Genomic DNA, 27,510 nt, shown 5'->3' with positions numbered 1-27,510 from the left:
CATGCCTGAAAGTCGGGCTTCTTTATTTTGACATTTTATCCTTAATAATGATTACAACCAAATGCTAGACTAATTTTAATTTCCATATGCCTCTTACTTTTAGGATTCTGTATCATTACATAAGAAATTCATTGCTGATTGCTACACAAGATTAGAAGTGAGTAGCAAATTTTATTTAACCTGTTTTTGAAATAGATGCTTTGGGTTTTTTTTCCTTTTATAATGTTGTGTTTTGAGATCGTGTATAATGTTGATATTTGTAGCTGGATCCTACTGGAAGAATTTGCTAGCAATACTGTATTGTGGACATAGGGAACAGGCATTTGCCCTAATGCCCACAATGTAGAAGTGTATTTTACAGGAAATCCTTACTTCTCCCTCCCCATCCCTTTTCCCTGCTCCACCCACCCACCCTACCCCCACCCCCTTTTGGGGGTATAGAAACTGTCTTCAGAAAATAGGTCTACTGTACTTTCCACATTTCTGATAGATTCTTTTTCTCCTTTTTCTGTCCAGAAATTTTATACAAGCACTTCTTTTCCCATCCTTCCCCATGTGTCACTTTGTTTATATCATAAATGCTATTAAAGGCCATAGCAGCACACTCAGTAGTGGGTAGTGTTGGGTGTCTTTGTCCACTAGAAGCCTGCAGTATAATACTATCTCAGTAAGTTAAACTTTCTGATGATGAATATGTGCTGGTGATGAATCTGTACAGGAAGGAGTTCCCAAGTTGTGACTTCCATCCAAATACGCCATCATAAAAACATTTAAAGTATTCAGGTATCCGTAAATGAGGTGCCATGTAAGTATTAACACATGTAGAATGGTAGTTCTCAATTCGAGGTTATTTTACCTCCCAGGGGACATTTAGCAATGTCTGAGGACCGTTTTGGTTGTCACAACTAGAGTGGTCCTACTGGCACCTAGTGGTAGGTGAGTGGTGAATAGAAGTCAGGGTTGCCACTGAGCATCCTACAATGTCCCCGACAGTCTTCCACAACAAAAAAAGTTTCCAGCCCAAAATGTCAGTAGAGCTGAGGTTGAGAAACCCTGATATAGAGAGATGATTTTCTATTTCGTAGGCAGCCAGTTCAGCACTTGGTGGCCCCACTCTGACACACGCTGTGACCAGAGCAACAAAGATGCTTACAGCAACTGCCATGCCAACCGTAGCCACGTCAGTCCAGTCTCCATACAGGTAAGTGATTGCAGGAGTTACAGCGAATATGCAACACCTAAATGTAGATCAACTTAAAAAAAAATAATTGGAATCTTTTCTTTCCTTTGGAGATATCTCAGCTAATTGTTCATTTCCTCATTTTATTTCATATCTTTTTCAAACAGTCATATCCTGGGAAATTATATATTCCCCATCACGTATTTTATTTGATTCATTTTACTTTTACTGTGTGTAACACGAGTAGCCTACTCTTTATGATGGAATCAACATATATTCATTGTATGAAGAGTAATTTTTTTCAAGTTTGAAATATTTACTTAGCCCTCTTATAACTTTTCTCATTGAATAGTCAAATCCAGGGCACCAATAGCATAAGCAAGATGAAGTGGAATATGATGATTGATTAATATTGTACATTGTGATATAATCATAGTTTAAATGTTTTATTTAAAATCATTTTTCAAAATAATTTTTAATAAGAACTTTAGCCCCAAATATTTGTGTTAAAACTTTGAACTGACATCTCTTAATCACATTGCTGTGTTGAGCATTTTCAGATGTTGTCAGTGAAATCTGAGTTCAGTGTTATAGGTCTTTGATATAGTAAGGAGAATAGATGAGTATTTAGAAACATTAGATTGAAGTAACTAAAATACTTTTGTGGGGTTTTATGTGCCTTTCATTACTGGTAAGCATTCCCCAGTCAGTGATGCTCAGGAAACCTTGGCAGGTGATCAGAGAAGGGCTCCCTCTCTATGCCTCACTCTGCTGCCCTCTAGTGATTGGTGCTCATAAAGTCTTTTTCAACTCCTGGAATCGCTTGATGTGTTTATGTATGTGTGTATTTATTTCTCTTTATTCACAGTTGGGGATATTCCTTTCTTTTTAAAGCCGTCCTTTAGAAGAAGAGTCAAGGCAATATCCTTGCTCACATTCTTCTTTATCTTCTTTTTTAAAATGAGCTGAGTACCGTGTAGTGATACATTATTAATATGAAAGAAGCCAATAGAACGCAGCCCTCTTGGACCTCTTTTTAAAATGACAGAAAGTGATTATAGATTCAACTCACGATGAGAACATTAACATGACTTTTGCATTCCCACATTCTTGGAAGTGTATCTCAAATAGACTTTCATTAAGAATTCCTAATTACGTGTTTGTAAAATGTAGTCTATATCTGTGACCTAGGTCCTTAACGATTCATTTGTCTGACAAACCAGACTAGAAATGCACTTATAAACTATTGGATTGGGATTTCCAAACCGCTGCTTCTTTAAATAAGCATGCTATTTGTTTGTCTTTTCTAACTGCTTTGTATTCTGAATCATTTCATATTTGACTATTACAGAACAAAACCACATGATAGTTTTTAAATATTCTCATTATAAACCCTAAACAGAGTTACTAAGAATATGTAATTTCAGAGTTGCCTTTGAACCAGTACATGTAGTTTATCTCATTCACTAGTCTTAAAAGAACTCTTCAATGACCATAATTGTTCCACTTATGGGAGGAGGAGTTATTCTCTCATTTGTACAGTGTTTGCAATGCTATCTGTGATTTAATTCATCATTGAGGCAAAATAAAACAGTTCACTCAACAATTCACTTGTTAAGCACTTAAGTATTTCCTAAAGAGGTTCCATCTGAATATCAAGTTCTGGTTTCTACCCATAGACTGAAAGAATTTAGAACTCTGTTAAATGCGTTTAACCAACTCTTTTTAAAGTCAAATTTCCAGTACTGCTAATCAGCATACTTACTGTTAGAAAATCTGAAAACTTTCCAAATTTAGAAATACACCTGTACAAAATACTTAGACTCTCTGGAATAGTAAATATTTAAATTAAGGGCATTTGGATTTTCATTTGTTGGTGTTAACACGTGTAGTGTTCAATAAAGTGTGGAGCTGTGACTGTACAAGCTGCTGAATGTTGGCGTCCTGTTATGTCAAATGATAAGATTGCTTAAGTCTAACCAAAAGAGATCTCAGGTCTCACTTTCAGAGTCTGTGAGAGTGCCACAGTTCCTTGCTGTGTGTTTTCTGTTCCAGAGATTGTTATGTCTCTTGATGTGTGTTGATTTCTTAAGTACTTTGAAAACCCTTGGGATAACAAATTCTTACGTTGTATGTTTTAACTATACAGACTAGTCACTTAAACCAGATGAACAATTTTTTTCGTCCTTTTCTTCTGCCTCATTCTTAGGCTAAGTAAAACAAACAGCAGCTCTCATTTGTGGCATACTTAATGGTTTGCGTTTGTCTTCTAAATTTCAGGCACTTCAGAACTTAGATTCTGTGTTTACAGAATTATGTGGCATATCTTAGTTGTAAGGTTATGAGATTCAAACTCACTGATCGTTCATTCTTGGTGGGTTGGTAGACAAATAAGCCTGCAGACCCAGAGGAGACCCAGGTCCTCTATTTATGGGACAACTGTTTAAAAAAAGAAAACGAAGAAAGAAAAGCACAGGAAAGGAAACATGGGGAGGGGCAGGCTTCTGCCCCATATTCCATCTGTGTGCGACAGCTGTGACCTGCTTGAACCACCTCCCGCTTGAGTGAAAAGGAAGTTTAGTCTTTGCAGATTTCAGTCTTTGACCAGAGAGGGCTAATTGTGATTGTGGTTTTGGTGAAATAGACTGAAATTGAGCTCAAGTCAGCAGTTCATTTCAAGTATTTTCAAAAACATTTTTTTAAATTCATAGATCCACTAAACTTGTAATAATTGAGAGATTGCTGCTTCTGGCAGAACGCTATGTGATCACTATAGAGGTAAGCCTCTCTTCTTTGTAAAGCAACCTTATCATCCTATAATTAGTCTCAGTGTGTTAGGAGAGTATTTTTGTGACATTTAACAGTGGCGCTGTGCATCTCACTTGCTGTATCTTTTGACTTGCTATATCTTCTTCAAGGATTTTTACTCTGTTCCCCGAACTATTCTACCTCATGGTGCGTCATTCCATGGACATCTTTTAACTCTTAATGTTACTTATGAGTCTACCAAAGATACCTTCACTGTAGAGGTAGGTTTACATTAATCTCTGAAGCCATTTCCATATTGTCATGTTATTTTATAAGAACACTGTTGATTGAGATTGAACACTGTTGTTGATTTAGCTGCATGAATGACTATTCTAAAAGCTGTTTGGAAAGCAAATTTAGAATAAAGACCTGAAATGAAAGGAAGCTGATAGGGTATAAGCAGACTCCTAAGTAAATACGTAATATCAGGTGATAACGAGTGTTATAAAGGTTACAAAAGAAGACAGCAGGATAAGATGGGTATACATGACATATTTTAGGTAAGAATGGTTAGGGAAGGTCTCTGAGGTGATCACATTTGAACAGAGACTTGAATGAAGTGACAGAGTTAGCCATTTCTGGGGAAGAGCATTCCACACAAAGGGAGCAGCAGGTACAAAGGTCCTGAGGTGGGAGTTTGTTTGATTTATTCAGTGGCAAGGAAAGTGGCTGGTGTGACTAGAGCACAGTGAGAAGGGGAAGAGTAGAAGACACTCCAGTGGAAGAAGGACTTGAGATTTCATTCCATGCATGCTGGGGAATGGAGTATGGAATAGAATTTAAGTACTGCAGGAGGGAAGCCTCACAAGGGCAGGATTCTTGTCTTTGGGTTCTCTGCTGTGTTCCCAGGTTCTGGAACAGTGCCCAGTACATGACAGATGCTCGCTAATAGTTGTTTAAATTGATGAATAAGTGAATTACTCAGAACAGTGTTTCATTTCATTTTACAGGCTCACAGTAATGAAACCATAGGGAGTGTCCGGTGGAAGATAGCCAAGCAGTTGTGTTCTCCAGTGGATAGTATACAGATATTTACAAATGATAGTCTGGTAGGTGTAAATAAACATTTTGTGGCACTTTAGTCTGATACCAGTATTTTCCTCTCCTTTCCTTCTCAGTAATTAAGAAACCACTTTTTACAGCTGACAGTGAATAAAGATCAAAAGCTCCTCCACCAGCTGGGCTTTTCTGATGAGCAAATCCTCACAGTAAAGACTTCTGGCAGTGGGACCCCGTCTGGGAGCTCTGCAGATTCCTCAACCAGCTCCAGCAGCAGCAGCAGTGGGGTGTTTAGTTCATCATATGCCATGGAGCAGGTATTGAGCGATAATATTCAAGCTCAGAACAAGAACGTAACATCATTAAGTTTTGCCTTCGGCCCATATAGATTTGCATGATTATGTCCTTTTCTCTCAGACAAGTCCTGCCCCTTCAGAACTGTATCACTGAGAAATGCTGGGATTCAGGTGGGAGAAGAAGATGCACAATTTGTCAGTCTTCTGAACCAGACTCTTCTGAGTCTGAGTGATTCTGCCTGGCCACTGCTTGCTGCTCCTCTCACATATCTCTCTTCATTGATTCATTGAGTTTCCTCTCCTGGGTCATTCCTATCAACATTCAAACATGCTGTGCTATTTCTACCATCCTTTTAAAAAACCTTTTTTCACCCCAATTTCAGCTTCAATTCCTGTCCCCATTCTCTCCTTCCCAAATCAGTGAAGCTCCTTGAAAGGGTTGTCTAAGCTCTCTTTACCATGCTCTCTTGACCCCTCTCGAAAATAAACTCTGCAAGGTAATCTGTCATGTCCACCTCTCGATCCTCGTCTTCTTGACATTTCAGCAGTTGATCCATGTGATCACTTCCCCTTGAAATACTTTTTCCCCTTGGCTTTCAGAACCCCCCTGACTCCGCCCTCCCGCTCTGGTTCTCCCTCTTTGGTCTCCTCTGCTGCCTCCTTTTCATCTTCCCGATCTGTGTACAAAAAAGTCCCCTGGCTCAGTCCTTTGACCTTTCCTCTGTCTATGCTCATTCCCTTAGGAATCTCATCCAGTTTCAAAGCGTTATATATTGTATGTATATTGATAACACCCCAATTCTTATCTTCAGCTTGAAGTCTAGGTACATGGAACCAACTGGTTAATCAGTGTCTCCTCTTAAATGTGTGATGGACATCCCAGTCCTAACATCCAAAACTGAGCTCCTGATATCCCCTTTGCCACCACCTCACCCCTAACCCAAACCTCTTCATCCCAGTCTTGCTGTATTTCAGATAATGCCTATTTCATTCTTCTAGTGGCTCATGCCAAAATCCTTGGGTCCCTACTTTCTCTCAAAGCATAGCCCTATCTGTCAGCAAATCCTTGACTCTATCTTTAAAATTCGTCTAGACTCTAGCTCCTTTTCTCTGCCTCCACAGCTTCCACACCAATCTAAGCAGCCATCCTCGCTCAGCTGGAGGGTTTCAGTAGTTCTCTCACTGGTCTCAGGGCTTCTGTCCCTATACCAGTTCAGTCTCTTCTCTATGTAGCACCCAACAGCCCATGATCTCTTTTAAACAGAGTCAGATTATATGCCACTCCTCAGCTCAGACTCTCCAGCGGCTCCCATCTCACTCAGAGTAAGAGCCAGAGTCTTTACTGGGACCTTCAGGGCCTACTTGGTCTATCCCCCCCACTGAGATGTTCCCCCATGACCCACCCTCACTCTCACCACTCCAGCTGCACTGGCCTCCATGTTGGTCCTCAAACAAAGTGGGCCCTGTGCACTTGCTCTTCTCTGTGCTTGTAATGTTCTTTCCTGATACCCATGTGGTTCTTTCTCACTTCCTTCAGCCTTCACTCAAATGTTGCCTTCTTGGTGAGCCTTCTTTGGCAGTCCTGTCTAAACTTGCCACCTATTGATACTCCTGCACATCTCATTTCCCTTCCCTACTTTATTTTTGCCTCTCCCCCCACCAGTGAAATTTAAGCTCCTTGAGAGCAGACCTTTGTCTGTTTTGCTCACTGCTGTATTTCCAACACCTAAAACAGTGCCTAGAACATAATAGGTAATCAGTATTTGTTGAATGATTTTATGAATCAGGGTTTTTTGTACCTTCTCTCTGCCAGGAACTGAGCTCAGCACCAGGGGTACAAAACTAACAAGACCATTCAGTTCTTTATGCTTTTATAGTCTAGAAAAGTAAGATAATACCAGCCCTCGTGTGAAATAAAGGTATTTAAATGACAGAGAGGGATTTTTTTCATAGTATTATGTATAGTCCTTTCATTTAATTACAAATGTAAGATCTTTGCATGGCTGTCTCTAACTTAGAGAGCATAGCCTTGCTTACAGGTACCACAGAACCCTGCAGGGTTAATGTAGTGTTGTGCCGTTTCTTAAAAAGTAGCTATACTTATATGTAGTGAGAACTTAAGAACAAAATCATACTCAGAGCAGTATTATGACAGTTTATCAGCAACAGAAATGACGTACATAGCATCTTTGAGTTTAACATTTTTAAACTATCTCATATTTATCCTGAATTTATTAAAAACCTTCCCAAATATATTTTATAGTGATATCCAGCTTTTTTATTTCTTATACCAGAAAATAGTACTTTAATCACATCTGAATCTCTTCTATACAGTTGTATCCATTTTTTTCACCTTTAAAAAAAAGAGGCCAACTTCTTTTTCTCAACTTAAATTACATATATATCTATGTGGTTGTGTGAGTGTGTGTGTTTGATTATATCACTTTGAATTTGTGGGTTTTTTTGTTTGTTTGTTTGTTTTTGCATTACGCGGGCCTCTCACTGTTGTGGCCTCTCCTGTTGCGGAGCACAGGCTCCGGACACGCAGGCTCAGCGGCCGTGGCTCACGGGCCCAGCCGCTTCGCAGCATGTGGGATCTTCCCGGACCGGGCACGAACCCATGTCCCCTACATCGGCAGGCGGACTCTCAACCACTGCACCACCAGGGAAGCCCTGTTTTTTTTTTAAATACAGTTGACTCCTGTTTCTTGTTTTTTTTTTCCCACAACTCACACACACACACTGTATTTTATTTTCACAAGAGATAAATAATCTGACACCAAGCATTGTAAATGGATGACCGCAACAATGATTGCAATTACCAAACACGAAACACACTCTTACTATGTCATAATATTGACATTCAGCCCAATAATCCTCCACTGTAATGGCTCCTTTACCTTGCAGTGAAAATTGCTCTGTATATTTTTTGCCTCTGAGTCCATGTGGGATTTTTTATTATTATTATTCAAACAGAAAGTCACAAAAATTATAATCATCCTCATCAGTTCACTCAGTCCCATGTAATTAATCTTTTTTTCATCTTGATCTTTTGTTAGCACTTTTATGAATTCATCAGTTTTCCATTAGAGTTCTGAATGAATTTGCTTTTAAATCACTCTGCCTTGTTTGCTCCTGCCAAGCTATGATCAGCTCCCAACGGTGCCCACCTTCCGTTCTGTTCATCACATCTGCCCTTCCTTTTGCCTCTCTGCCACTGCCTGCTTTTTGGTGCCTTAGCCCCTTTGCCAGCAGGTGGTAGGAGAAGAGAGCCCAGGTGATGAGCACGCTAGCAGAGGGAGTGGTCCCTCACTCTCTGTTCCCGTGCATTGTTGTTTGAGGCAGATAAGCACCATGCTTCCCTCAAGTTTTGCAGGCCAGTCGTTAAGAACCAGGAATTTTATTGGTTGTACCTTTGATTAGAAAAGGAGGAAATTGTTTTGTCAATTTGCATTTATGTTTTGCTTCCTCCCCCAGGAGAAATCCCTCCCTGGTGTGGTGATGGCACTTGTGTGCAATGTGTTTGACATGCTTTACCAGCTGGCCAATCTGGAGGAGCCAAGGTAAATAGAAATGTGTACAGAGCTTGAAAGAGAGAAAAGTATTAAAGTTAGGGAACCCAGTAAATGTTCACCTGAAATGCATATTACTTCACATCCCATACTAAGTGACTTTGTTATTGAAACTGTGGTTTGTGTGAAAATAATTAATATTTGAAAAATTTCAGGATAACTCTACGAGTACGAAAGCTTCTGCTCTTGATACCCACTGATCCAGCCATTCAGGAAGCCCTTGATCAACTTGATTCTTTAGGAAGAAAGGTATGAGTATCTTGGATAGTTATTTAACAGGCATGGAAATTTTGTATCATGATTCAGTGAAAATACAGCATGACATCACATTAAGGTCATACGATATCATCTTTCCCATAACAGTTCCTTTTTTTCTTTAGAAAAATACCTTTGCTGTAAATAATGATGTCAAATTTTAGAACTGGAAGAGCCTTTAGTATCATCTGCTTCCACCTCCTTCATGTTTTATATTAGGAAACCCAAGCACAGAGTGATGAACGGTTTTGGCTAGGGTCAGACTCTAGTTCTGATAGAGTTGAGATATTTTTCTTCTGTTATGATGCCTCTCTGAATGTGGTTGTTGCGTATGTTTGAGTTGCTTGCGTAAATGGGTTATCATTTAATATTTTCACAGTTGATGTTTAAAGTTCCTTTCATTTAATGTTTAGAATCTTGTTCCTTAAGAGTTGTGTATATATATATATAATGAAATTGTGTTTTATCTATAATATTGTTTGTGTTCTCAGAATAAATTCATTTAGATCAGAGCTGTTAGAACGAAGTTATGAATTTTGTATTTCAGTGATTATAGTTTAGATGAGCTCATAATCGTGTCACATGTACCTTATGTATTAATCTGAGGAAGAAGAGAACTAATGTAATTAAAAACTATATTACTCATACTAACTAAAAAAATTATCAAAACTACTACACTGCAATCTTATAATTTAATTATCAATGTTTGGTGGTACAAATTTTATTTATTTATTTATTTTAATTAATTTATTTATTTTATTTTGGCTGCGAGGGCTCTTCACTGCAGCACGTGGGCTTTCCTAGTTGCAGCACGAGGGCTCTAGAGCGCACGGGCTCAGTAGTTGCGGCGCGCAAGCTTAGTTGCGGTATGTGGGATCTTAGTTCCCCAGCCAGGGATCAAACCCATGCCCCCTGCATTGGGAGCACAGAGTCTTAACCACTGGACCACCAGCGAAGTCTCCTAGTGGTACAAATTTTAAAAACATGGGAACAAATTAGGATGACCCCACTAGTGTTGCTTAGAATACAATCCCAGAAGCATTCCTGTAGGATTGGAATGCTGTTGAGCATTTACTGTCTGTGTGATGGAGTTCAGTGCTTTGTTAATAATTAGAGTGATGTGGCCTTGAGGTTAATTTTTAGAAAATTTCATTGATTTGATTATATTAAAGTCGGAAAAAACATTAGAGTGTGTAGTGATATCTGCTTCTCTTTAATTTGTGCTTTTGAGCTGTATATTCCTTTTTTCTTTCTGTTAAACTTAGAAAACATTGCTGTCTGAAACAAGTGCTCAGTCTTCAAAATCTCCATCCCTCTCGTCCAAGCAGCAGCATCAGCCAAGCGCCAGTTCAGTTTTAGAAAGTCTCTTTCGGTCTTTCGCTCCGGGAATGTCCACCTTCCGAGTGCTCTACAACTTAGAAGTAAGAAACCTCACTTCTTTTTATTTCATTTTAACAGGTTCATTTTGGCCTAAAGGTTCATGCTTTCAGATATCAGAAATAAGTAAATAGGTTTCTATTATTATCGAATGGTTTGTTAAAAAAAATTAAGTTTTAAAAAGTAAAAAATAGAATATAAATTGAAGTATTTTGTTGTTTCGGACTTTGAAAATGCTCAGTTTTCTTTTTCCGTTTATACCTGTGTGCATTGTTATACTTGCAAAATAGCATGTAAATAAATAATTAGGAAGCGTTATGTATTAAAATGTGTCATTATCTTCCTCTGGAAGTTTTGCAAGTCTGTATAACATCAGTTCCTAATCCTCAGCCTTCTTGTTATTAAATGCATCCTGACTTTTTAAAAAAGCTGTTGTAATTTGTGGCCATTCATGAAGCTTTATAAGGAGTTTGTCAGGAGTCACATTAACATTATTATTTCAAGGTTAAAAAAAAGAATTGAAAGAATTTGAACAAAAGAATATTTTTATTACCCTTCTTCCCAGTAGTAGCTTTAAACTAGTAGATGTAGTTCAGTAAACATTTACTAACTGTTTACTGCCTACAAGTCATTGTGGTATTTAAAGGGTCAGAGTTGAAAGGACAAGATAATTGCTCCAAGATCTTAGTAAGACATAGGGGAGGCTGGATAGGCTGAGTCATGAAATGAAAGCAGTAACAAAGCAGTGTGGAGAGTGGCCCACTCTTGGAGGCTGAGGGGCTAGACCCTCAGGCCACTTAAGATCTGGAGAAAATAGAGCCCTGAATGATTTTGCTTTGCCCTAATATGTTCTATCCAGTCAGTTATTTATTAAGGAATCCAGATTAGTGCCTAAGCAACCTTAATCATCAAATTACCACTTATCTTCAGTAGGTTTTGAATCACAACATAGGTCATAATTGGTAGGAAGGTACCTGCTTGGGCATTTTTTCCAAGTTTTATTTCATCTGACAGTCTAATTTGGAGTATAAAATTACATTCACTCATTTTTATGTTTCACTTATTTATATGGTGGAGCTGTGTTAACATTTCATATTTGCCTTAAAATAATCATTCTTGTGAAAACATTTGTTGGGTTCAAAAGGAGAAAATATCTAGCAAATATTTTAAAAATAAAATATGTCCTTATTTCTTGCAGACATTTAAAAATACATACAATATTCTAAAACAGAAAATTACCTAGATATTTTTGGCTAACTCAAGCTTATGAAATTGACATCTTACAATTACTGCCAGATTTGTCATTTGCTTTTGAATGATTGTCTCAGAAAGTTAAGGTATAAATTTTAACACCCACATTTGAGAGCACCCAGAGAAACAGAATGACCCAGCAGTGGGTCTAGCTTGTCATTGGCTACCTAGATCGCATTATCTTAGAGCCAAAGGGTTATATAAATTATCTCCGGTATAATTTTAGGACTTCTGATTAACTGGAAATTCCTTTGATAGGTTTTCTTTTGCTTGACATAAAAAATGTAGAAAACCTAACACTCCCAGAGCACTTATTTTTACAATTACCTGCAAGGTTAATGTCCTTGCATTTCGATCTTTAACTTATGTTTGCCCACTAGGAAAATTCAAAGTGGATATTCCAAATACCCATTCCTTTGGAGAAACCTTCCATCTTCACTAAATTGTCCATTAAACATGGGGAGTGTGTGCATGTGGCTGTTGACATTCAGGAGGGGTTAGGATAGCAGAGGGTTCCCATTCTCCTTGTGTGATGCTTGTGATCTGAGGCTGGTGAGCCTGTTTCCCAAAGGGCAGCTTAGGAAGAAAGCATCTTTAAACAAAAATACCGCATTAAAAATCTAAGCTCGTAAAACTAATAGGTTCATAGAAGCAGATTTTTTTGAACAGAAAAGGATCTTGAATTACATCTAGATTAAAACCTTGGGGAAACTGCAGCAATGAGCTTTAAAAATTTTTTTAAATCATTACTAAATAAGCAGTTGTTTACTGGGCAATTGTTTTGTGCCAGTGCTTGTACTAAAGCACCTTAAGCTTGTGTTATCTTACTTACAAACAATCCTCTGGTAAAGGTAATTATTGTCCTCATTTACCGTATGAGAAACCTGAGGCAAAAAAGGAAAATTACATATCTGAGCTCTTTCAGCTAGTCGGTGGTAAAACTAGAATGTGAGCTAGATTCATCGTCTCATGCCACAGTATGATTAGTTACGTGAAATAATTCTCTACTATACCAGAATATTTAGTTGAGCTTTCCTTTAGGTGGGTATTGCAGTGTCATTAAAAGGGGCATGGGTATTAGAGTGAGGCACATCTGGACTTGAATTCTAACCATGTGACCTCGGGTGGGAGGTCACTTAACCTCTCAGGACTCAGTCTTTACCTGTAGAGTAAAATACCTGTGCTGTGCGTAGTGAGATTAAGAGAGAATGCATGTTAAGTACCTCACCTTATGCCTAGTACTTTGTAGATAGGTGCTCAGTAAATAGGAGTTAGAATCATTATCTGGCAACTCATCCAGCATTTATAATAAATGGGCTGTTTTGTAAGACTTTAGTTTATATACTTTTTCTAGAACACATCAGCGTAACACATAATGTCACCTGCTCTTATCTAAGTCTGGGAGCCTGAGACCTTCACATTTGCTGGTTTCATAAAAAGAAGAATACACCAGCTCTCTTAAAAACAGAAAGATTTTTCATGCTAAGTAAATGGAACTTGGAAAATGTGATTATTTTATTTGTGAAACATCAGCCTCCTTACACTACTGGGGGTAAAAAGAACAGTAGCAGTTAAAGAGATTCTGACTCAAATTGTCTGATTTGTTTTACTTAGTATAAAGGAGTAATTTCAACTGGAAATGTTGGGATGATTAATTGTGCTTATCTTTTTCCAAGGTTCTAAGCTCCAAACTCATGCCAACAGCTGATGATGACATGGCAAGAAACTGTGCAAAATCCTTTTGTGAGAACTTCCTCAAAGCAGGAGGTTTGAGGTTAGAGTTTCGATATTATGTTATATGGATTGCAGGAAATGAATCTAGTTATTTTAGTTAATTTCTCCTGCCAAGCCTTGCTTATTCTTACAAGGCATTATGTGAAGCATTATGACAGTTAAAATAAGGAGTGTTGTTTTAGTCTTTGGAATATTTTAACTCATTTTATGACTTTTGATTATTTGGAAAACTGACGGAAGCATGTCTCTTTCCTCTCTGGTAGTGAGGGAAATTCTCGAGTAGAGGAGAGAAGGCTTACTGTTTCTGTTCATTCCCACATCAGTTTGAGATAAGGTGAATCTGATTGTCGGTAATCTATGTTGTGCAAGGCATTAGTGATGGGGGTGCAAAGATATTATCCCTGCCCTTGAGAGCCTCATGGTTTAATAAAGAATAACAAACAGTTATTATAAGTATCAAAACAGAGGCTTATAAAAAGTGCTTTGTGGGGTGGGGAAGAAAGCAGTGGTTAAATGGTTAGATTTGCTTAGGATCATAAGAGTAGGAAATACTTCCCAGAAAGTGACATTTGAGCTAGAAATTGAGCGATGAGTCGCCATTCCCTAGGTAAATAAGGGGAAAAGGGCACTCTAAGCCAGAGGTGGGGTGGGGATGAGTGAAAGCATCATGGACTGTCTTGGGAAGTACAGTTGCCTAGTGAGGCTAGAGCAAAGGATAAAGGAGAGAAATATGTAAAGAGGGGTCACATTGAGGAATTTCAGCTTTATCTTGAAGACCATGGAAAAACAGGAGGTTTCTAACCCAGGAGTTACCTAGAACAGTTACTCTGGCTACGGTGGAGAAGATGGATAGAAGTGGGAGGGAGAGGCTGCAGGCAGGGAGAACTATAGAACTATGACTATTCCAGAGGAGAGGTGACCGTTTCTAAATATGGGACAGTGTGGTAGAAGGACATATAAGGTGAAGTAGGCAAGTCTTTATGACTAGATATAGGGTAGGAACATTTATAAAATGGCCTGTGATTTCTAGCTTGGAAGAGTGAGTGAATGGTGAATCTTTAACCCATATGGGAAATAAATATGGAACCAGATGGAGGAAAGTGAGAAAGTCAAGAATTTGGTTGCACACGAGGTCCCTGTGAGTCATGTGAAGAGGATTGTTTGGACATGATGCTCTCGAGAGAAGTGGAGAATGGCACTAGAGGTTCAGGGAGACATCAGTGTGTAAGTAAAGCCTCAGGGCATAAGCAGCTGGCCAAGTGTTGCGTGGCAAGTGTAAGGATGGGAAGCAGAATCAGTAAGTAGAAATCCCTGCTTTATGTTGAGTGAGAAAACGGAGGTGACAGGAGTTTGAAGGGTAGAATAACTGAGGGAAAAGTTTGCTCTTCTGTTTTGATTTTAATTTGTAGAAGACATGACTCTCATTGTAGGCTGACTAAAAGGGGCCGATGAAAAAGAAAAGAATAAAGATAAAAGAAAGGGGGATGATCAACCGATGGGGCTAAGTTCCACTGCAGTTGGAAGGAGATTTGCTCCAGAAAGAAGTAGGCATGCCATTTCCCCTGGGGGAGGAAGGAGTGAAGACCCACTTGACGTTTGAACAGAGGGTAATTGAAGGAATTTCTGTCTGGAGGCCTTCAGGGGAAGAGAAGTTGGGTGAGACCTTGAGGAGATAAAGGGGGTGGGAAACAGAGAAGTGGAACTAGAAGGTTAAAACTCATTTCAGATCACTCAGCCAGTTACAGAGCTGTGCTAATTAAGGCATTTTACTTCTGGCTTATTTTTGAATGTCAGTTAACGTACGTGCCTGCATTGTTCTAAGCACTGGGAACAGAACAGTGAGTAAATGAAACAAAAATCCATGTCCTCATGAAGCTGACAGTCTGGAACAGAAGACAGACAATAAACGAAGAAGTAAAAGTGTATGTCAGGTGGTGATAAGAGCTGTAGAGAAAAATAAGACAAGGAAGAGTGGATGGAGAGGGTTTGATATCCAGTGGGGTGATCCGGGAAAGCTTCACTGATGGGGTGACATTTTACAAAGACCCGAAGGATGGGAGGGAGCAAGACCTGGAGATACGGGGGAAAGCTGTCCGGAGGAGCATCCAGTGCGAGCCCCTGTGTGGGCGAACCTGGTGCCTGTGAGGCCGGCAGGACCGTGTGGTTTGGGCCAAGTGAGGGGGCAGGGTAGGAAGCATGACGTCACAGAGATACCAGAGGTCTGGTTATGCAGGATCTTACAAGCTACTATGAAGGAAATAGGAAGCCATGGGAGGATTTTGTGCAGAGCAGTTCCATGGTGACCTCCATTTTTAAAGGATCACTCTGGTTGATCTTTTGAGAATAGATTTTGGTGGTGAAACATCAAGAGTAGAATCAGGAAGAACAGTTGGGAAGCTTTTGCAGCAATATAGGTGGTAGTGGATATGAAAAACAAGCTTTGTGGAATACACCAATTCTGGACATGTTTTTGAATTGACAGTTCTACTAGTACCAAGATAGCAGTTGATCGGTGCACTCGAAACCAGTTAGTGAGAAGGAGAACCACCCAGACACTCTGTGTTGGTTGTCTTTTTGGCTAAGGAAGGAGTCTAATTCTAAATGGACGAGGAGGTTTATATGTACTATAGGAAATAATTGTAATAGGAATATGTATGATCCATTTATAGGTAAAGATCTTGTAGAAATTTTAAGTAACTGATAACGTTTATAAACAATCACATTACTTACAGAAGATTTCCTATAAAAGAAATAGAAGTCTTTAATATCTGCCTTTTTTTTTTCTTATCTTTGAAGTTTGGTTGTAAATGTCATGCAGAGGGATTCCATCCCATCAGAAGTAGACTATGAAACAAGGCAGGGAGTTTATTCCATCTGCCTACAACTTGCAAGGTATGTAAATATGTTGTGTTAGTCTCAGAAGGCAATTCTTGACTTTTTCTTCCAAATCCCATCCTTTAAAATAGTATGAAATGACCTTGACTAAGCCTAGCTTTTTGTTTCCTTTTAAGATTTTTACTTGTGGGACAAACATTGCCGACATTATTAGAGGAAGACCTCACCAAAGACGGCATAGAAGCACTTACTTCTCGCCCGTTCCGAAATGTCAGCCGGCAGACAAGCAGGCAGATGTCTTTATGTGGTACCCCAGAAAAGTCATCCTACCGACAGCTGTCAGTGTCTGACAGGTCTTCCATTAGGGTTGAGGAAATCATCCCTGCTGCTCGAGTTGCAATACAAGTAAGTGATTTGTGTATTCAAGAAATATTAAGTACCTCCTATTTAGAAGGCACTGGTGGTGGTATGCAGATATAAAAATTACTGATATGAATATTGCCTTCAAGAAGCTTATGGTGAGTAAGAAAGAGATCACTAGTGCAGAAATAACTGTAATTCAGGTAGAAGATATCAGATGTTATAAGAGAACTACAAAGGCAAAGCATTCTACAGGCCATGAGAGGAGGTGGAATAAATTATCTTCATGTGTGGCTATCACGGATGATTTTATGTAGGAGGTGGCATTTGAGCTAGGCCTTCAAGAATAGTAGGGATTCGATATACAGAGATTAGCTTGGAGAGGGGATAGTTGTTCAAGCAAAAGGGAGGGCGTGAGCAGTTAGAGAGAAAGCCAGAGCCTGTGTGCGTGGTCACACAGTGGTTCACATAGGCCAAAACGCAGAATGTGGAAGAGGGGAAACTATGAAAACAAAATTGGTGATGGGTAATTTGAAGCCAGAACATGGAGAGTAGAGTCTCTGTATTACAAGTAGCAGAGGGGTAGTGAAAGTCTTTGAACAGTATGGAAGCATGGAAAAGACTATCTTGTGGATAATCTTAGAAGGAAACGAGTCTCAAAACTGAGGCGGTGGGGGGAGGTTATTGAAGTCAGCGGGATGTGTTCAAGTACTACCTTTTCTCACAACACTCTTTACTTCCTTAGACAATGGAAGTCAGTGATTTCACGTCTACTGTGGCTTGTTTCATGAGATTGTCATGGGCTGCAGCTGCAGGACGGCTTGACCTTGTTGGGAGTAGCCAACCAATTAAAGAAAGTAATTCTCTGTTTCCTGCTGGAATTCGAAACAGGCTCAGCAGTTCAGGTACTGATTAAAAAGGATAAAGTAATTAGAATATTGGGCAGGAAGTAGCTGTAAGAATCATCTTTGTATAGGTTGCTCAGAGTCACAGAAAGGAGAAAGCCTTTTCTCTTGTTTTTTTTCTTTTTTTTTTTTGCGGCACGCAGGCCTCTCACTGCTGTGGCCTCTCCTGCCGCGGAGCACAGGCTCCAGATGCGCAGGCCCAGCGGCCATGGCTCACGGGCCCAGCCGCTCTGCGGCACATGGGATCCCCCTGGCCCGGGGCACGAACCCGTGTCCCCTGCATCGGCAGGCGGACTCCCAACCACTGCGCCACCAGGGAAGCCCTTCTCTTGTTTTTGAGCGTAAGGTAGAACTAAACGTTTCTGAACATCAAGCTAAACACTCTAGATTTGTGCACATTCAAATGTGCGTGCATGCATATGCACACTTCATTTATGTGTGTCATACTAAGAGAAAAAAAAGTTATGCATACTACATACAGAATATAGAGAAACCAAGCAGAGTTTTAGCTTGCTGAGTGTAAAAGTGTCGTGAGGCCAGTAATTGTGGCTGTAATAAAAATTCATCTAGAATCTTTACCTGGAAAAATCACTTTCTTGGTTTGGCCTGTTATTTTCTGTTAGACCTTTATAAATAGCTTTATTTCTCAGCTTCATTTGGTTTCCCTGCTCAATCTATGTGTGTGGATATATAAACTGTATGACATACACACAGTAAAGGGCAGAAATGCCAAATATGTAGGATTTTTAGGGTTTTTACATATATGTAACCCATCTAAATCAAGATAAGGCACATTTCTAATATCCCAGGACTCCCACATGCCTCCAAAATTGCAATGTTCTTACCTGTCACCTGAAACTAGTTTTGCTGCTCACAGGCCCAGCCGCTCCGCGGCATGTGGGATCTTCCCGGACCGGGGCACAAACCCGTGTCCCCTGCATCGGCAGGCGGACTCTCAACCACTGCGCCACCAGGGAAGCCCATAAACATATTTTTTAATGGTTCCAAATGTGTTTTAAGTACAAAGCAATGAGGTTCAAATCAAGTGACTAAGTCTCTCTTGTTTCTTAGCCTAAAGTGTCTTCTTGAACTTGAACTCTTTACTTTCACTTGAGGATTATGGGACTCATTAAAGGATATTATAATCTCAAGGGTCCTGTGGGATCCACAGTAACCTTCTGCTTACCTGTTTCCAGGAAGCAATTGCAGCTCTGGAAGTGAAGGGGACCCGGTAGCCCTGCACGCAGGCATCTGTGTGCGACAACAGTCCGTGTCCACCAAAGACTCACTGATTGCTGGAGAGGCTTTGTCTCTTCTTGTTACGTGCTTGCAGCTTCGGAGCCAACAACTGGGTATGCAGGAGGCTTACTCTTTTAGTAAAAGGCCAGGTTTCTGTTAGGAATTATTTCTATCCCTTCATAGATAAGGTCATGTTAATACAAATGGCAAAGGGGAAAGTTGGCATGTGGAATAGGTAAGAATAGTGCTAGAGTACTTAAATTCTGAACAAGTATTTATTGAGCACCTTCTATATACAGGGTTCCACAGTAGATGTCACAGGGCAGTATGTCTGCTCTCCAGGAGCTTACCATCTAGTGGAGGAATTAAAACAACCCAAAGCTGTATGTCATAAACTGTAGAAGTAGAATTATAGATCAATTCCTAAACTGATGATGACTCCAGTATCAAAAATTATGAAACTTAAGATTTGCCCTTTTGTCTTTATTGTTGGTTTTGGCAGACTAGGGCTGTTGCTAATCATACTTTTAACATTAGACACCTCAGGGCTCAGTCCCTCATCTCTGTCTGCACTCATTCTCGCCACATAATCACATCCACGTTCACAGCCTTAAATTCCCTCTGTGTGCTGATAACACTTAATTTGACTCTACTTAATTTGACTCTACGGCCTGGACCGCTCCCCTGACTTCTCCACTTAGATATCACATAGACTTCCCAAACTTAACATGTCTAGAACTGAACTACTGGTCTGGCCCATACCGCCCAAGAGATTTCCCATCTGAATTGATAGCAGTTTTATTCTTGGAGACATCCTTGATTCCTTTTTTTCACACCCTTCTAATCTGTCAGCACATCCTTCTTCAAATTCTATCTAGATTCCACCCCTTAGACCACCTTCACTGTTAGCACCCTCTGACCTGTCATCATCTCTTACTTGGATTATAGCAGTAGTGCCCTGACTAATCTCCCTGCTTCTACCCTTGCAGTTTATTCTCCACACAGTAACCAGAATGGACCTTCTAAACTGTAAGTCAGATTGTATCACTCCTCTGTTTAAAACCTTGCAGTGGCCTCTCGGTTCACACTGAGTGAAAGCCAGGTCTTTCCTAAGGCCTGACACCATCCACCCCCGTGACGCCTGTGTGCCTTCACCTTCTCCCGCTCTCCCCTCACGCACCGTGCTTCAGCCACCCTGGCTTCCTGGCTGTTCCCTGACACTCAGGCACATTCCTGCCCCGGGACCCTTGCACTGCCTGTTCCTAATTCCTGGTATGTTCTTCCTCTGCCTTTTTTAAAGAAATCGCAACCCTTCTCTCACCCACCATCACCTAAACTCTTTATTATTTTTCTATATCTCTGGTCACTTTATAGCATACAATATAATTTCTCTGCTTACTGTGTTTATTGTCGTTATCCCCTCCCCAACTAGATGGTAAGCTCCGTTAAGAACAGAGACTTCTGTTCATTTTGTTCCCTACTGAATCCTTAGCACCCAAACACTGTGTGATGTGTAGTAGGCCCTCAATAAATACTTTTTCAGGGATGAGGTCTTAACAGCTCCACTTTAAAAAATTATACCAACACATCAGAGCCCTATTCTTCACTATTACTACTGATTCAGACTGCCTGTTCATAGAATTGGTGATCATTATGTATTTAGTATAACATCCAAACTCATCATATAAGATGTCAAGATAAACATATAGAAAAAGTTAGATGTTTATGGGACAGTTCAGTAATATCAGAAATGATTTACTTTGAGCAGAAATGCTTTTAAAGGCTCATATATGAAAGTAATTCATTATGAAATGCTTTTGAGCGTATACCATACTTTTAGTTCGATTTTCCTGCAATTGTTTAATTATAGAGATTTTTTCAAATCAAGATGAAAAAATTATAACTTCAAGCTTTTTTATCATTTGTAAGTTTATTGTGGGGTACATTTTATAGTTCACAAGTATTGACAGTTTTATCAAGGCAAGACATTCATTCTGTAACTGGTGTGCACACGGCATCATGAAAAATGTCCGGGTGTGAAGATGACCAAGACACAGTCCTGCTTTTGAGCACCTTGGGCTCTCGTGGGATAGATTCAGAGACATGGGTGCAGCTGTGGAGGCACTGAATTTGATTCTGTGTGGAAGAAGAGATGATTTCTAAGATAGTTAAGCTTAAGAAATTATTCAAAATTTTTGAAATTTTGAAAATGCATTTCCTAACTTATTTTCCTCCCCTGCTCCCATTATCTTTATTCTTATTATTAGCATCTTTCTATAACTTGCCCTGTGTTGCTGATTTTATCATTGATATTCTACTTGGATCACCAAGTGCTGAGGTAAGGATTTTTTACTTTATTAAAAGCCCCTTTGGTCCTATTCTGCATGGGCTCTCTGGATACCTGTGACAGGGTGGGGAGTATAGAAGGGATGGTGTTTAGTCCTCTCGGGGAATCAGACAAAGAGGCCGCAGAGCCCTCTGAAAGCAAAGTGACCATTGTACTGTTGCCCTCCTTTCTGTTCCATATTTCACTGAAAGTCAAGAGACTAGTGCTATGATTAACTTGTGTTTGTTTATAAAAAAAATCTTACAGCCAGTGTTCAGTATCCATAGCTGGCCAAGGCAGCTAGCATTAAGCATCAACAAGTTGGTCAAAATCAAGAAAGACCCAACCTCAAGCCATGAACTTTCATTAGATTTTATAATCCTCATTTTTGTATATGACCTTGAAAGTTAACTTTGAGGCACTTGCAGAAGAGTGTTTTCCTTATTTGCATTTACATTAAATTATAAACCTATTGATGAGAGTACAGTACTAGAATAATTTGGGAAATTAGTTCCCAGACTACACTTGTTTTAAATTAGCCCGAGTTTATTCAGTGTAAACTTTACCATTAAAGATTGAAATACTCAAACCCTTACAGCATCCTTCACAGGTGGACTTTGGAAGAAAATAATTTTTTAAGCAGTCTGTAAGTGTTGGTTGATGTACTTCCTTTGCCACTAAAAATGTAATTTCAGATTCGCCGTGTTGCCTGTGATCAACTGTATACTCTTAGTCAGACAGATACTTCTGCCCATCCGGATGTGCAAAAGCCAAATCAGTTTCTCCTAGGTGTGATTCTCACTGCTCAGCTGCCTCTCTGGTCCCCAACTAGTATTATGCGAGGAGTCAATCAGAGGTACGTAAAGATGAAAAAGTTCACGTCATACAGAAAGAGAATAATGATTTGTGTACTGCTCCCCCAGAGTCCACAGTGCATGATTGAGATGAAGGACTTTCTCCTTTCCTCTTCCAACATTTGTACCCTGAAAGAGGGCATTTCAGGTTTTCTCCCCATTCAGGACAGAAGAGTTAGAAGAAACATTACCAGGCTTTCTTCCTCTCAAGCACCCCAACTCCCACCTCCACTCCTCTTGGTCCCCCTACCCCAGAGAGAAAGAGGACTCACCTGGTGGTTGAGAAGCTGCATGATTGAAGCCAGATCACTGTGTAAAGGTCACACTGCCCATGTCCACTTGTACCTCACTTTCTTAGCTCAGCCTGCTTCATAACTCCATGTCTAGAGGTACTAGGGTATCCTTCTAGCTTGCCTTCTTGGTTTTATACATGCCTGGGCATGGAAGAAGGCTTGAGGTCCAGGCTCAGAGAATGACTTGAGTAAATCCATTCTGCCTGTCCCATCTTGTCTCCTTAGGCAAGCCTGCATGTAGGGGTGCCCCAGTATAGGCCCAGGCTGGGAGATCAGAGATCCCACACTGACCTCAAGTTTAAGCCAGTTTCTCTAATTCAGCGAGCCCTTGCTCTGGGGCTTAGAAGGTGCCACAGAGACTTGTGAAATCAATATGTATATGCTTTACAAATTAGAGCCCTTAGAGGGAAGAAACGTTAGAACTACTCTAAACTCCTAACATATAAGCATCCAAACTTGGGCTTTTTTTTTTTTTTTTTTAGTGTGGTAACATATACATAACGGAATGTTTAACATTTTTACCATTTTTAAGTGTACAGTTCAGTGGCATTAAGTGTATTTACAATTTTGTGCAACCATCTCCATCATCCATCTCCAAAACTTTTTTAGCATCCTAAACTGAAACTATGTACCCAGTAAGAAGTCATTAGATAAATGACTGATAAAGTTGACTCCATAAAAATTAAAATTTGCTATGTGGAAAAAAATGCCGTAGAGTCAAAAGTCAGTTAAACGGACTAAATAGATTTATAATATATATGACAGATAGAAGGCCAATTTTGCTAATATATGTGAAGAGCTGTTATAAACCACAAAAGACCAATAGCCAAATAGAAAAATGGACAAAGGAAATGAAGAGAGATAGTTCAAAGACAATCATGGAGGTGATTTTTTTTTTTCAGATTTGCTAGATTTTTTTTTTTTACTGCGGCAAAATGTGCATAACATAAAATTTAGCGTTTTAACCATTTTGGGGTATAACTTAGTGACATTAAGTACATATACATTATTGTGCAATCATCACCACTGTCCATTTCCAGAACTTCTTTGTCATCCCAAACTGAAACTCTGTTCCCATTAAACAGTAACTCCCCATTCATTTCCCTCCTCCCTCAAGGCACTGGCAACCACCGTTCTACTTTGTCTCTATGAATTTGACTATTCTAGGTATCTCGTAAAAGTGGAATCATACAATATTTGTCCTTTGTGTCTAGCTTATTTCACGTAGCATAATATTTTCAGGGTTCATCCATGTTACAGCATGGGTCAGGGTTTCATTTCTATTTAGACTGAATGTATGTATATATCATGCTTTGTTTATCCATTCACCCATAGATGGACATTTGGTTTCCACCTTTTAGCTAGTATGAATAATGCCACTATGAACATGAGTATACAAATACCAATTTGAGTCCTGCTTTCAGTTTTTTGGGGTATATGCCCAGAAGTAGAAATGCTGGGTCATATGGCAATTGTATGCTTGATTTTTCTGAGGAACCACCATACTGTTTCCACAGTGGCTGTACCATTTTACATTCCCACCAGCAATGTGTAAGGGTTCCATATTCTCCACATCCTTGCCAACACTTGTTTTCTGTTTGCTTTTGTTACTAACTATCCTGATGGGTGTGATGTGCATCTCAGGGTTTTGATTTGCATTTCCCTAATGATTAGTGATTTTGAGTATCTCATTTGTGCTTATTTGGCCATTTGTATATCTTCTTTGGAGAAATGTCTATTCAAGTCTTTTCCTCATTTTTTAAAAAAATTTATTTTTATTTTATTTATTTTTTGGCTGCATTGGGTCTTAGTTGCAGCATGCGGGATCTTTCGTTGTGGTGCACAGGCTTCTCTCTAGTTGTGGCATGTGGGTTTTCTCTTTCTAGTTGTGGCATGCAGGCTCCAGAGCGCGTGGGCTCTGTATTTCATGGCACGTGGGCTTAGTTGCCCTGTGGCATGTGGGATCTTAGTTCCCTGACCAGGGATCAAACCCGCATCCCCTGCATTGGAAGACGGATTCTTTACCACTGGACCACCAGGGAAGTCCCCCATTTCCTCATTTTTAAGTTAGGTTATCTGTTTTTTGTTGTTCTTTATATATTTTGGATATTAATCCCTTATTATATACATGATTTGCAAACATTTTCTCCCATTCTGTGGGATTTCTTTCACTCCCTTGATAGTGTCCTGTGATGTGCAAAAAGTATTTAATTTTAATGAAGTCCAGTTTCTCTGTTTTATCTTGTTGCCTGGGCTTTTGGTGTCATATCCAAGAAATCACTGACAGATCTAATGTCAGGAAGTTTCTCCCCTGGTTTTTTTCAGGGTTTTATTGGTTTAGCTGTGAGATTTAGGTTTTTGGTCCACTTTGAGTTGTTTTGTGTATGATGTGAAGTAAGGGTCCAACTTTATTCTTTTCCATGTGGATATACAGTTATCTCAGCACCATTTTTTTCAAGACTGTCCTTTCCCCACTGAATGGTTTTGACATTTCTGTTGAAAATCATTTGAAAAAAAAAAAAAATATATATATATATATTATATATTTACACACATACATAGATGCATGCATACATGTTTATTTCTGAGCTCTTTATTCCTATTCCTTGATCTATATGTCTGGCTTTATGCCAGTACCTCCCTGTTTTGATTGCTGTAGCATTGTAGTAAGCTTGAGGTCAGGAAGTGTGAGTCCTCCAATTTTGTTCTTCTCTCTCAGAATTGTTTTGGCTCTTTGGGGGTCCCCTTGAGATTCCATATGAATTTCAGGATGGGTTTTTCTGTTTCTGTGAAAGACATCATTGATATTTTAATGGAGATTGCATTGAATCTGTAGATCATTTTGGATATTGGCATCTTAACAAGATTTAGTCTTCTGATCCACAAGCATAAGATATCTTTAGATTTATTTAAGTCTTCTTTCATTTCTTTCAGCATTGTTTGTAGTTTTCACTGTACAAGTCTTTTGCTCCCTTGGTTTAGTTGATTCCTAAGTATTTTATTCTTTTTGTTGCTATTATAAGTGGAATTGTTGTCTTTCTTTTTTCATATTCTTTGTTCATTGTTAGTATATAGAAATGAAACTGATTTTTATGTACAGATTTTTTATCTTTGTAACTTTGCTGAATTCATTTATTGTAACAGTTTTTTTTGTGAACTCTTTAGGGTTTTCCATATATAAAATCATGTCATCTGCAAACAGATCATTTTATTTCTGTCTTTCCAATTTAGATGTCTTTTATTTCTTATTCTTGCCTAATTGCTCTGCTTAGAACTTTTAATACTATGTTAAATAGAAGTAGTGAAAGTAGGCATCCTTGTTCCTGATTGTGGGGGAAAGCTTCCAGTCTTTCACCATTGAGCATGATAGTATCTGTGGGGCTTTCATATATGGCCTTTATTGGATTGAGGTAGTTTTCTTACTCTCCTGGTTTGTTTAGTGTTTTATCATGAAAGGGCATTAAATTTTGTCAATTTTTTTTACCTATGTCAGTTGAGGTGATCATGGGTTTTTCTCCTTCATTCTGTTAATGTAGTATATTCATTGATTGATTTTCGTATTTTGAATCATCCTTGCATTCCAGGTATCAGTCTCACTTGTTCATGGTGTTAAATCCTTTAAATGTACTGTTGAGTTAGGTTTGCTGGAAGTGTACCCTCCTCTTCAGTTTTTTGGAAAGAGTTTGAGAAGGGTTGGTATTGATTCTTCTTTAACTGTTGGGTAATACTCACCAGTGAAGCCATCTGGTCCAGGGCTTTTCTTTGTTGGGAGGTTTTTGATTGATTCAATCTTCTTGCTAGTGATAGCAAGCAATCACTATTTCTTCCTGATTTAATCTTCCAAAGTGTTATGTTTCTAGGAATTTGTCCATTTCGTCTGGGATATCCAATTTGTTTGGTGTACACTTGCTCATATACTATCTTATAAATTGGCAGTAGTGTCCTCACTCATTTCTGATTTTATTAATTTGAGTCTTCTCTCTTTTTTTGAGTCATTTTGTTAATCTTTTTGAAGAACCAGCTTTTGCTTTTGTAGATTTTGTGTATCGTGTTCCTATTCTCTATTTATCTTCACTCTAATTCTTAATATTTTCTTCCTTCTACTAGCTTTAGATTTGATTTGTTCTTCTTTTCCTAGTCCCTTAAGGTGTAAAATTAGGTTGTTGATTTGAGATCATTCTTCCTTTTTAATATAAGCACATACAGGAATAAACTTCCCTAGTAGCACTGTTTTCAAAAGCTACATCCCATAACTTTTGGTATGTTGTGTTTTCATTTTTATTTGTCACAAGATCTTTTCTAATTTTCCTTGTGATTTCTTCTCCAATCTGTCCCTGACTTTTTTTTTAAATACCTATATTTTCTAATTGTAAGTTATATAATCTTCAGAATTTTTTTGAAGTGAGTTATATTATCAGTTTGCAAGTCTTCATTTCAGGATTAAATGTTTGTTTCAACCTTGATTATGTTCTCACACACTCTCATATATGGAGGTTCCTGGCCCACATGTCTAAGTCTCAACTTAAATATTATTTTGAAGCATCTAGCCTATTTTAATGTTATAAATTTATAAATAACAAAAGAAGTTAAGATTTTTGTTTCTGAGATGAGATCATTGTGAGTGATTTATAAAACTTAAAAATTTAACTAAAACTTACAATTAGTTTAACTAAAACTTGCAAACCTGCAGTTGACCATTAAGATTTAACCTAAATTAGATAGACATTAGCTGTACAAACTTGCAGTTGACCATTAAGATTTAACCTAAATTAGATAGACATTAGCTGTACAAACTTGCAGTTGACCATTAAGATTTAACCTAAATTAGATAGACATTAGCTGTGTATTTCTGGTCATGAAAAGTAAGTCTTCAGTGATGTAAAGCCAGAATTTCAGGGAATGATTTTTCCCTGATAAAGGCATGTGGATTAAAAGTTATAGAAACTTCTTTTTTTGCCCTTGTACATTTTTTACTTTAGTATTCCAATTTTTCCTAGCTAAAGTTTCCTAAAATCAGATAATCCTTTTATTAACTAGTTAGATCAGTGATTCTTTAGTTTAAATGTGTAAGCCATTTTTTAAGTAGTAAGCTGTTGTGCTTCTACTTGTTGTAAGAGTCAGATTATTTAACATAACTAACCATTAACAGTTTGATTTGTTATTAAGTTCCTCTAAACTTTGGGAAAGAAACAGAAAGCATTAAATGAATTTTTTAACATACACTCT

The 27,510-nt window shown here is 38.7% G+C and overlaps 1 protein-coding gene across 1 annotated transcript in view; it reads left to right on the top strand.

The window, feature by feature from the left end:
• The window catches only part of USP24 (ubiquitin specific peptidase 24), an 85,430-nt gene that overhangs the window by 11,140 nt on the left and 46,780 nt on the right, over positions 1-27,510 (top strand). The window contains exons 9-24 of the mRNA XM_024739237.1: positions 104-157; positions 1,086-1,201; positions 3,892-3,958; positions 4,099-4,209; positions 4,939-5,037; positions 5,131-5,304; positions 8,761-8,846; positions 9,011-9,104; positions 10,376-10,531; positions 13,415-13,512; positions 16,269-16,364; positions 16,484-16,712; positions 17,413-17,572; positions 18,769-18,924; positions 21,079-21,149; positions 21,833-21,993. Of these exons, the coding sequence (XP_024595005.1) occupies positions 104-157; positions 1,086-1,201; positions 3,892-3,958; positions 4,099-4,209; positions 4,939-5,037; positions 5,131-5,304; positions 8,761-8,846; positions 9,011-9,104; positions 10,376-10,531; positions 13,415-13,512; positions 16,269-16,364; positions 16,484-16,712; positions 17,413-17,572; positions 18,769-18,924; positions 21,079-21,149; positions 21,833-21,993 (1,928 nt within the window). The remainder of the gene's footprint in view (positions 1-103; positions 158-1,085; positions 1,202-3,891; positions 3,959-4,098; positions 4,210-4,938; positions 5,038-5,130; positions 5,305-8,760; positions 8,847-9,010; positions 9,105-10,375; positions 10,532-13,414; positions 13,513-16,268; positions 16,365-16,483; positions 16,713-17,412; positions 17,573-18,768; positions 18,925-21,078; positions 21,150-21,832; positions 21,994-27,510) is intronic.

Source organism: Neophocaena asiaeorientalis, unplaced genomic scaffold (genome assembly GCF_003031525.2).
Source record: "Neophocaena asiaeorientalis asiaeorientalis breed wild unplaced genomic scaffold, Neophocaena_asiaeorientalis_V1.1 scaffold138, whole genome shotgun sequence".
Lineage (NCBI taxonomy): Eukaryota > Metazoa > Chordata > Mammalia > Artiodactyla > Phocoenidae > Neophocaena > Neophocaena asiaeorientalis.
Note: the sequence above shows the minus strand (reverse complement) of the source record. Positions and strands in the feature narration are given on the sequence as shown.